Source organism: Pezoporus wallicus, unplaced genomic scaffold (genome assembly GCF_028554395.1).
Source record: "Pezoporus wallicus isolate ANWC-B61680 ecotype Strahan unplaced genomic scaffold, APGP_CSIRO_Pwel_v1 contig_5863, whole genome shotgun sequence".
Taxonomy (NCBI): domain Eukaryota; kingdom Metazoa; phylum Chordata; class Aves; order Psittaciformes; family Psittacidae; genus Pezoporus; species Pezoporus wallicus.
The window spans coordinates 1,063,946-1,075,146 of NW_026635152.1; the positions used below are offsets into that span (position 1 = coordinate 1,063,946).

Below are 11,201 nucleotides of genomic sequence, written 5' to 3' on the forward strand. Positions count from 1 at the left end.
GTCCTGTTTTTCCTGCTTCAATCCCCTTTCAAGTGGGTGCAAAGGAAGAGGGTCCCTGTGAAACCAGCACTGTCCTGGCTGCATTTGGCAGAGCACCCCAGTGAGCAGCTCTGCAGGGAGAGGACAAAGGGTCACTTCTGAGCATCACCTCCTCTTCCTCCACTCCAGGCCTCTCCTTCCTCACCCTCACACAGAAAGCAAAGGCGGTGCTTGTATTTGCAGACATGAAAGTGGTGGATTGGGGTCCTGGATGCGGCTGCTGCTGGTGGAAAGGACCCAGCGAGGGAGCAAAAACCCATTTCAGGCACAAGGAGAATGAGGACAAGGAGTCCCACTGGGCTCACGTGGGTACTGGCATCGCCTTTCCACCCAGCGCAGGAGAGGGACGAGCATCCCGGTGCCATGCGCCCGCGAGAGGCGAAGGGGCAGCACCACCGGGCAGCTCCTGGCCAGCAGAGCTGAAGGAGGAGGAGGATGGAGACAGGGGGACCAGGAACCCCATGCACTGGAGGAGGATGAGGATGATGCAAAAGCTGGGTTTGTTGCTCCCTTCTTCTTTGTAGCAGGGTGAAGCTGGGGGTGGAGGAGAGGAGGGTTTGGTGGGGAGGTCGGGGGCAGTTGGGTGCTGCTCTCCTTTTTCATGGGGTATTTTATGGGTGATGGTGACCATAGGAGAAGTTTAGTTTATCCTTGGAGGAAAAGGGAAGGTGAAGGGCTCCCAATCGCTGGGTGCGAGCTGTGAGGAACCCGGCTTTGCCAGGAGGGTCCCACTGGCATCATCCCCATCACTTTCAGTCTTAAGCAGCTTTTGCTGCCGGCTCTGGACAGGATGGTGGGGTGGTGGGCTGGGAGAATGCCCTGATCTCTGCAGTGGCTCCACACACAGTCCCACCAGCCCTGTGTGACACTGGGACCCCAGACCTGCCACCAGCTCTTCGTAGCTGCTGCTGTTGCAGAAATTGGGATCAATGCAGGTATCCATCTGACCCGATTAGCGGCTTCCTATTGCTTTCCATTTATACCTATACCCATTTTTGGCTCTGGCCAACAACCTCCTCACAGGGTTTGCTGCCAGTGCGGATTTTGAAGGGGGGACAAAGTCATTTCTTTGTCGCTAGGAGCACACTGAGGTTACAGCGCTGAGCTCTGGGTCAGGCTCTGCCTCTATCCCAGCGCTTTTGGACAGCCTGGGAAAGCGGGAAAGTTTCCCATCGATCCGGGATCGAATTGTCTTTATCGCGTTACAGCCACGGTAAGCAGGAGGGTGAGAGCAGGGAGGATGGCTGCCTCCCCATCCCCATCCCGGCGCCCGGGTGGAGCCGGGATGCTCGGGGGGGGGGAAAGAGGTCACTCCATGCACTTCCCTTCATCTCTTCTGGCACAGGCTAATCAAAGCACTTCAGAAGTGCTTTGTGTCCATCTCTCCATCCTAAAGCGTGTCAAACACTTTGCAGCTACGATTACTTTGTGAATCCCAGTGGAGAGCAGACCTCCAGCCTCTAAAACGCCCACTCAGCATCCCCACAGCCACCCCAGCCCCCTATAGTCAAAACCCCGTTTAAACCTTCTCCTGAATCAGGCTAAAACCACACCTCCGAGCACTGGGAAGATGAGGAGGGCTCAGCTGCAGCAAAGCCTGGCTTGGACCCAGGCTCTCACCAGCTCCCTTTGCAGAGCTCGTTCCACCCCATCTGGCTTTCCCTGCTACTTGTGTCGAGCTGCAGCAGCTTTGATGGTGCACCCGGTGTGGGACCACGCCGGCTCCCTCCTAGCAGGAATTCACCCTCACTCGTTATTAAATTACATCCTGACCCGGTTAATCCATAGCTGATTAATTTGGGGCTCTACGGCTGGGTATCAGAAAGGTTTCATCTGTCTCACGGTGCGTACTGCATGTACCGGGCTCTCTGTTAATCTGATTTCTTTCAATATAAAGAAATATGGGTGGAAAAAGCAGAATGAAGTATGGAAAGTGGGGAGGATTAAAGGGGTCTGGCTGGACATGATCCTCTGCCTGTCATGGGGGTCAGCAGCAAGGGACCTGCCCCATCTCAGCACCAGGAATCTAGTTTGGGCACTTCCTCCTGTGCATCTTTTCCTGCAGGGCTCCTGCTTGGGTGTACAGAACATCACCAGCCCTGGGGAAACTGAGGCACAGAGAGGGAGGTAGCTCACAGGAGTTGGTTCAGGCTCATTGTATCTTTGCTGGTACGATTTGCAGGTTTCAGTGTTGGGGCTCATCCTGCTCCCCCATTGCCTAAAGACACACTTTAACCTTTCCTTTTGATAACAAAGGTCTTGTAGAGGGGACTCAGACCAGGCTGCTCCTGAGCTCTGGGCTCCTTTGGTGCTATGGGGCTCAATCTATGCCCCAGCATCACTGCAGTGTATTCTGGCCTCTTCCATTTCCCACACTGAGGACTTGAAAGCAGGGGCAGCTTTTACCAGACCCCCTCATCCCCTCAGAGGTTTGAATCATTCTTTCCATGATTTTATCATTCATAAACTCCCAGCATCTCCCCTCCTGCTTATTCCCTCACAGCTGCACACGTTTGCCTTGAGTTTACAGAACTCATTTTGCAGCCATCTCTCCCAAGCCATAAACTTCGGCAGGATCTTCCCTAGCAGCAAACCAAGAAACTCCCTGTTTTCCTTCCGGGAATGGTCCCTGCCCAGCTCCATTCAAGAGCCACGTAGGTGATCTCAATGCTGAACCCCAGCTAATGAGTTCTGCTAAGAGGAAAACGAGCAGGGGCTCATTACTGCAGTAAATTGCTCTGTGGAGCGAAGTACGTGCCTGGTGCAGAGCAGAACCCACACGCTGCAATCGCTGTGAGCATCATTTGGACTGAGAATGAGGGAAAAATCCAGTCCAGTGCCGTTGCCTTGTTCCATGGGAGCAGTGATGGGGTCTACACCCCTCTTTTGTCATCTCCTTCTTCCCACTCTGCTCCAGTTCCTCCCAGGTCAGATCATAGGAGAAAGGGGTGTTCTCTGCCCTATTCCCCACTGAGAAAATTAAGCTCCCTGTGCAAACACGGGTCCAAGCAGTAATTTAGGGACTTGCTGCAAATCAAACCCCTTTCTTCTTGCAGCAGGGCAGGCTGTGCGGTGCCTTTGTCTCCCCTCCAGCAGCAGTGAGTGTGGAGGCAGCGATCCCATACCAGCACTTACTGGAAGCCGGTCCATCCTGGATGCGGGACACCCTCAGGGGTCAAATTTGTCTGTTGGGTAAATCCCGGCGGAGTCAGGAGCACAGAGCAGAGGATTAGAGGGAAAGAAATGCAGGAGAGCCCAGGGCAGCCCTGCTTGGGGGGGTATTCAAATCCTTGAGGCAAACGGGTGTTAAAGTCACCTTGGTTAAAGGCAAAACCTTCCCAAGGGTTTCCAGGGTGTAGCCAAAACCTCCAGGGATGAGGGATTGTGTAACTGCCCTGTTTCTTGGAGGCAATGATGTTATTCCGGGCATCTCCCCCTGTACCTGTCTCCCCTGGACCACAAACCCTGCTTTGACTTCAGGGATATTCCTATTAACAGCAGGTTTCTGCTAAGCTCACCTCTCAGCCCTGACCATCAGCTCCTGTGGATGGTTTTCACGCTCCACGTTTCCCTCAGCTATGGATGCTCTTTGCCAGGGTGCAGGATCTGATCCTGGTTAGTGCCAGGGAGAGCTGGGGTGGACAGACCCAAAAGAGGTCAGGTTTTGCCTACAGACACCATCACCCTGTGGTCAAAACCCTCCCAGCCTGGGTTTGGAGGTGAGCTGGGCACAGGCTGAATTTAGGTGCCAGGAATATCAGTTTAATGCCCTTTTGTTAGCAGCTCTCCAGCTGCTCACTAGAACGGATAAATCTAAGGGCTGTAGTACACAGGGGTGCAGAAGGGGGTACATGAAATGATAAACCAGCCCTGAAGGGCCTGATCAAAGGTCTGGATACTGTTGTGTCTCCTTTCCATCGCAGATGGCTGGAGATGAGTATAAGATGCTCCAAGCTGGCAGCTCCGAGGCTGTCCTCCAGGATAGGGCTGTTTAATGTGCTCATTAACATCGCAGGGGGAGAAATAGCTCAGAGGACAGCAAAGGATGCTGGAGGGAGGGAAATTGAGGTGATCGGGTCCCTCAAGAGCAAAGGAGCGTCACCGTGGTGGAATTCAGGCTGAAGCACGCAGGTAGAAATGTGCCATCTCCTCCTTTGCCTTCCCCAAATGCGGATGCCTGGAAGGAAGAGATGGAGGAGGAGGAAGAGGATAGGAGGGTAAACTGGGTGAAGGCAGAAGGTGAAACCCAGTTCCCAAGTGGAATTAAAGCAGCCAAGGTGAGGCTGCCTGTGAGGGCAGCAAGCTTTCGGAAGGAAAGAAACTGAAAATGGGGAAATGAAATGAAAATGATTCCCAGTTATTCCAGCGACCTGCCCGGTCCCATCCACCCAGGGCATCTCTGTGTCTATTTATTCCTGGAGGATATAAGCCCGGCAGCCCTGCGCTCTGAGCCAGAGGCCGGCCGGCAGCCAGGCATGAGGAAGGGGCATTCTCCTCCCTTCCTTGTCCCTTGTCCCCCGCTAATGCTGCCTGGACCTGCGGCTGCAGCCGGTCCCCTCACGCAGGGGTGGGACGGAGATGTCCCACGTGGCGGAGGCACCGGGACCGTCCCCTCCTGGAAGTGAGCCCGCTGAACCCATGGCCACAGGCAGGAGGTAGGTGGGCAACGGGGGATGCTCCAACCCTTGGGCTTTCCCCTCCCCTCCTCTTTTTAACATCATTGTTATATATTAATAACAAACAGGGCTCTATATCCTGCTGTAAATCTCTCCCCCGGTGCCCGCGCTGTGCGGGTCCCTGTCCCCCCCTCTCCACCTCCCTCCTGGGGACCGGCTCAGACCTCGCCACGTCACGGGCAAGACGTGTCCCCTCTGGACCATCCGGAGCATTACTGGGGATTAAAGGTGGCATCCGCCAGAAGGACACGTCCTCCCCATCTCGCTCAGGGGCGAGCGGGTGGGGGCGGGCGGTGGGTGGCCGGGTTCCCCCTCCCTGGGCAAGCAGGGCATGGGGATAGGGTGTCCCCTGCACCCCACCCGTCCCCTTTCCCAATGGATCCCCCGCTTGTTTTAGGGCTCCCAGGGCGATGGTGGGGCCGAGGCTCCGAACCACTCCGGATCCTGCCTCAGCTCATCCCTGTCGTGCTGGACTGCCAATTATACACTGAATCAAATAGAGAAGAGCCTTTTAAATGACATTGCTTGCGTTATCCCAAAGGGACCTTTCAAGGGTATGCCTGGACTTTTTTTTTCCATCTCCGCTTTTCCTACACATCCCTATGTGTGTTTAATAACTCTCTTCCCAGATGCAGAGAGCGGTGGCACTTCCATGCCTTGTGCGGGTAAGTCCCCATAGGTGATGCTGTGGGAGGGCTACAGGAGGAATCACCTCTGTTCCCATCCCAGTACGGAGGTGATGGGGAGGAGATGGGGTGAAAGAGATGCTCAGCATCTCCCATTTTCTGGAATAACCTTGGAAATGGCCATTGTTCACCCCAGGAGCGTGGGGCTGAAGGGATGATGGGTGGCAAGCAAAAGGGAACTGGAGACACTGAGGATTTGATGGTTGCATAGGGGTTGGTGGGAACCAGAGCCCCGATTTACTTGGGATGCGGCGGGCAAAACACCAGCTCTCCCTCAAAACGACCTTTCTCTTTCACTCTCTCTCTGTCTCAGATGCGTTTTGTACATTGTTTTCCCCAGGCAGGGATTTCAGCTGAAGGGTATTAGTTAATCAGATTCTGGGAAGCAGATGTTAGGTGATTTAGGAGGAAACAAGGCAACTTTCTGGTTCAAGCCTCTGTCAGACCCTGGAGCACACATTGCAAAGCACTGGGAGGGTGTTTTCTGACTTCAGGCAGCACCGTTAATACTGGTCTGAAGTAAAAATGAGACAGAAAGGGTGGTCTGGGGGCTTGGGGGCAGGTGGGGCACCTGCTTCTGGTGAAGGGGACAGGCAGGTATCAGCATGGTTTGGGGCTTTGAAGGCAAGGAAACGCAAATCATTGCCCTGCATCCCTTGGGCAGCTTGAAACAGAGCTAAAAAGCACCTCCCTGCATCCCAGCAGGGGGGTGAGCACAACTTTACACTCTCAACCCTGTCCAGGACATGCAAATTGTCCCCTCGTAGCTCTGTGCCTCAGTTTCCTCACTAGGGATGGTGCTGGGGGGGGCTCACTTTGATGTGCACGGAGGCTCCAGAGCTAAGCCACATTTCAAGATAAACACAAGTTCTTCTGTGACCAAAAGCCTCCTCCCACCAAGCAAGCGCTGGGAACTTCTCTTGCCCGCGGGGCCAGTGGGCTGTATTAAGAGTTAAGCACATTTAATGCTCAAAGTACCAAGATCATCCCACGGCGCTGCCTTAGGATGTGGTATCATGGTCAGCTTTAGCTGCTCTAACTTCGCTTTGCTGTGGAGAGAAGCTCCTGGGCACGTGGTCCCCTCGGGTTGTCCCATCAGGACAGAGTGTGGTGAGCTGTGTGGTGGGGCAGGTCACCTCACCTCACCCACCAGCTCAACACTAAGCACTCCCATTCTCCTCATTCAAACCTATTTTTCTTTATGGGATTTTTTTTCTGATTTAAACATCATCTCTGGGAGTTTATATTAAAACTACGAACACGAGAAGGGAAGGATATGATTCTGTGATTCTGTACGTGCTGCTTTTCCTTTTTTCCTTTAATGCTTGTTTTTCCCCTCAAAAGAGCTTTGTCTGGGCTCATTTTACCTGAGTATCCTTTGCCTGCCTCCTGATGCTACACTGGGGCTGAAACATGGCTTATCTGCAGCTCTTGGTTGCTGTCTCCCTGCCAAGGTTGTGGTGCACTTTCTGCACCCAGCACTGTTCTGATGATCTCATCCTGCCCGCAACAACTTCTCAAGAGAGAAAAGTCAAGCCTGAGCTGAACCCAGCTTCATGGAGAGCTGCTGCACTGTGGGCATCCCTGAGGGGGCATCACTGGGGCTGGAGGACTTGGTCTCAGAGTCATTTGGGCTCCTCGGCTTTGCAGAAGGTTCCTTTGGGGGGCAAACCCACTCTGCCTTGGCTTCCTCCAGGCTTCATTTCTGCTCTGTTGTCCCAAATGCTCCTCTCTACATGTGTCCAAGTAGGAAAATTGTCACAAAACCAGCCAGAAGCAGCTCTATAGAGACGGATGAACAACCATCCTCCGTGGCTTTATTCTAAGCAAAGAAATGTGACCTTTAAGTAGCTTATGATAAATTGTGGGATTTGTCCCCAAATCCAGAATTTCATGACTCTGCTAAGGAAAGAGTAACGTTGAGCCCTTGTCTGGGATGTGGGTCCTGACTCCTGTATGAAGTTTTGCTTTTGGGGTTGTAATGCTGAGAGCACAAGAGGGAGGATTTGTAGCAAGCCAGGATGTCACCACCTACTTCTGCAGCAGATTCGGGTTTCTAGCTTGTCCTATCCAACCCCACCTGCAGTGCACCATCAAGGAGGGATGAGTGTGCTTCTGGGGAAAGGGGAAGGAGCATCCTCACCGCAGGACCGGCCTCAGCACCACTGCTGCTCCTTGCAGACGTGGCCTAAATTGCGTTGCTATTCTTGGGCATTTGGGTTTTTTCATTCCCAGTCCCTGAAGTTGGCAGGGGAAGAGAGCCAGGGTGCCCTTGGTGGTGAGCGGTCACACAGAGCAGCTCTGGGGGTCCTTCTGGGGGTTCTCCTGCCTGGAAAAGATATTTCTGGGGAAAAAGAGCTGGAAAGGAAATAAATCAGGGGCTCGGATTCACTTGGAAAGTGCGTTTTTGGGGCAATTCTCCCCAGAACCGTTCCCCATTAACACCTAATTTCTCTTCATGCTTCTCCCTGAGGCAGGAAAGGTAATTTCCCAGCTCTGTAACTTGGCCTGGTCCCTGGGCTCTTCTTTGACTTTGCCTTCAAGTTCAGTACAACAGCAGCAGCATGAAGGGGAGCCGTGTGCCCAGGAGTATTTGGGGACATGGCGTCTGTTGCTGATGGAGCTGGTCTGGTTAAAAATCCACCCTGCGGCCCGAAAGATGCTCTCCAAGGGACCTGAGCATTCAGTCCTCATCTCCTTCCTGTGGCTGGGAATATCAGGTCTACCATGCAGGAGGCACAGGGCTCTGGAGGACATCACCCCATCCTCTGCAAAGTCGAAGTCTGGATCAAGACAAGGGGCTCTTACCCCTCTTCACACAGATCAAAGGGGTTCTGCAAGGCTGGTGGACATGTCCTTCACCTCCTGACCTGCCTGCCTCCCCAGATCCCACTGTGGCTCCTAGTTTGGGAATTGCTTTCTGAACGCCGGTTGACCCAGCTGCAACACATCAAGGACCTCCTGGGGTTTGACTCAGTGCTTCTCCCAGCTGCAGCAAGGCTGCTGCTAACCAGAACTCCCGTGTTTAACACCTCCAAATCCTGCTCCAAGCTCTGGATCCAGAACTGGACCCGTCTGAAATGACCCTTTGCTTTGCAAGGCTGGGATTGCTGGGGAAAGGCTGGGTGGGACACCTGGGTTCACCCCCAGCCTCTGCTACTGCCTGACTTTTTACCCTTGGGTGGTGTACATGGTATTGGGAGGTTTCATGATGATAATGAAGACATGCCAAAAGGGGCTTGAAGGATCCAGAGGTGAACAACTCGCTTTTGGCAGTCAATGAAACGCACATTTCCATTAAGAAACAAGGTTTTCTGATCTCAGGGTTGGTTTGTTCCTTTTAGCTGAGCCAAGTGATGCATCTGCCCAATTCAGCTCTGTCTCCCTGTCCGTTCACTTGCAGATCCTCATAGCGTGGGAAAGACGCAAGCTGCCGGCATCCGATCCGGGGATTTATGCTGCTAATCTGATTAGTGTATGATGGACGTGTCCAGTTGGAAGGAGATGGAGGTGGCACTAGTCAGTTTTGACAACGCTGATCAGATTGTGGAGGATCCCTGTTATTCAAACGACCTCAGCCCCGCCAGCCAGTCGCGGAAAGGCCACCCCAGCTGCGCCAACCTCCTCTCCAACCTGCGCATCCTCATCAACAGCGAAAACGCCAACAATGAGACCATCTTCTCCAGGTTCTCCGCCGAGTTCAGTGAGCATCTGGTGGGGGAGAGGGTGGGTATGGATGAGGGGGACCAACGAGTCATCATTAACATCGCGGGGCTGAGGTTTGAGACGCGGCTCAAGACCCTCAACCAGTTCCCTGAGACCTTGCTCGGGGACCCGGAAAAGAGGATGCGTTACTTCGACTCCATGAGGAATGAGTATTTCTTTGATCGGAACAGGCCCAGTTTTGATGGGATCCTGTACTACTACCAGTCTGGTGGGAAAATACGGCGCCCTGCCAACGTCCCCATTGATGTCTTTGCTGATGAAATCACCTTCTACGAGCTGGGTGATGAAGCCATGGACCAGTTCAGGGAGGATGAAGGGTTCATCAAAGACCCTGAGACCCTCTTACCAACTAATGACTTTCATAGGCAATTTTGGCTGCTCTTTGAATACCCTGAGAGCTCCAGTGCAGCCAGGGGTGTTGCTTTGGTCTCCGTACTGGTCATTGTCATCTCCATCATCATCTTCTGCATGGAGACCTTGCCGGAGTTCAGGGAGGAAAGGGAGTTTAAGTCCACCCAGGAGCTTTCCAAGAATCTGACGGACACCTTGCTGGCCCACAGTACCTTCACAGACCCTTTCTTCGTCATAGAGACTGCCTGCATCATCTGGTTCTCCTTCGAGCTCTTTGTCCGGTTCATCGTGTGCCCCAGCAAGACCGAGTTCTTTAGGAACATCATGAACATCATCGACATCGTGTCCATCATTCCCTACTTCGTGACGCTCACCACTGAGCTGATCCAGCAGAGCGAGCTCAACGGGCAGCAGAACATGTCCTTGGCCATCCTGCGGATCATCCGGCTGGTCAGGGTCTTCCGTATCTTCAAGCTGTCCCGGCATTCCAAGGGGCTGCAGATCCTGGGGCAGACCCTCAAGGCCAGCATGCGGGAGCTGGGCTTGCTCATCTTCTTCCTCTTCATCGGCGTCATCCTCTTCTCCAGCGCCGTTTACTTCGCAGAAGTGGATGAACCACAGTCCCACTTCTCCAGCATCCCTGATGGCTTCTGGTGGGCCGTGGTCACAATGACAACTGTTGGCTATGGAGACATGTGTCCCACCACCTTGGGTGGGAAGATCGTGGGGACTCTGTGCGCCATTGCAGGGGTATTGACCATTGCACTGCCCGTCCCTGTCATCGTCTCGAACTTCAACTATTTCTACCACAGGGAGACGGAGAACGAAGAGAAGCAAATCCTGCCCGGGGAGGTGGAGCGAATCCTCACCAGCGTGGTGACGGGCAACGGCAGCATGGAGTCCCTCAATAAGACCAATGGGGGTTACCCTCGAGACAAGGCCAAAAAATGATGCTTGAGGCCATGATGGGACTGTGCTCTGTGTGGTGGGATTGGCTGGGTAAGGAATAACCCATCTGCATGCTGTGATTTCTTTCTTTTTTAAAACCAAACGTGCTGCTGCTTATTTTCTTCAATTTTTTTTTTTTTCTCTAGGCATTTTTCAATCTCTGATTTCCTGTGGCTGTTCAAATAAACACCATCTTTCTTATCTCTCTGCCCTGCCCATCAGTCTGGTTTTTGTTAATTTGATGCTCATCTGCTCTTACCTTCTCCGTCCATAGCTTCAGAGTGCAGCTCCCCATCTACAGAGAATTCCCCCATTTATCAGAGGAGGAATAAGGGCAAAACGACATTAAATGCTTGGTGGCACCCAGCTGGATGAACGTGGGTCCAGCTCCCTGCTATTTTAATCCCTTTAATATAGTTTCTCCCCTCCCATCACTTAGAATCTGGGGGGGCTCTGACCAATTCCCACACTTGGGAATGCTCTGGCTGAAAAACTAGCTGGTGAATAGAATAAATTACAAGTTGTATTTGTTTCTTTGTCTTCCTGCCTACATCATCCTGTTGGCACAGCAGTGGTGGATGGAGACAAGCAACCAGGTGAAGGGATTAGGAGGAGAGGGATGGTGACCAGTCATGGTGGCACAGCCACCAAGGAAGGTCCGGGACACCACGGCTCAATAGGATTTCTGAGGGAAAACTGAGTTTTGAGAGAGGGAAGGGGATTTCTCATAGAATCATAGAATGGTTTGGGTTGGAAAGGACCTTAAGCTCATCCA

General features: G+C 53.0%; 1 protein-coding gene across 2 annotated transcripts; it reads left to right on the plus strand.

Annotated features, from left to right (window-relative positions):
• The first annotated feature begins 223 nt into the window (after window positions 1–223).
• Window positions 224–10,867, plus strand: KCNA10 (potassium voltage-gated channel subfamily A member 10). 2 transcript variants are annotated; one of them, XM_057404585.1, is made up of 2 exons: window positions 224–537; window positions 8,805–10,867. In XM_057404585.1, the coding sequence occupies exon 2, from the start codon at window positions 8,879–8,881 to the stop codon at window positions 10,427–10,429; it is 1,551 nt and encodes a 516-aa protein (XP_057260568.1). In that variant the 5' UTR covers window positions 224–537; window positions 8,805–8,878; the 3' UTR covers window positions 10,430–10,867. The 2 variants fall into 2 exon arrangements, with proteins under 2 accessions (XP_057260568.1, XP_057260576.1); XM_057404593.1 differs by lacking the exon at window positions 224–537 and adding an exon at window positions 4,429–4,694.
• The last annotated feature ends 334 nt before the right edge of the window (window positions 10,868–11,201 follow it).

Excerpts from the sequence above, each read along its gene's own strand:
- KCNA10 (XM_057404585.1), top strand. The coding sequence starts at position 8,879 with ATGATGGACGTGTCCAGTTGGAAGGAGATGGAGGTGGCACTAGTCAGT.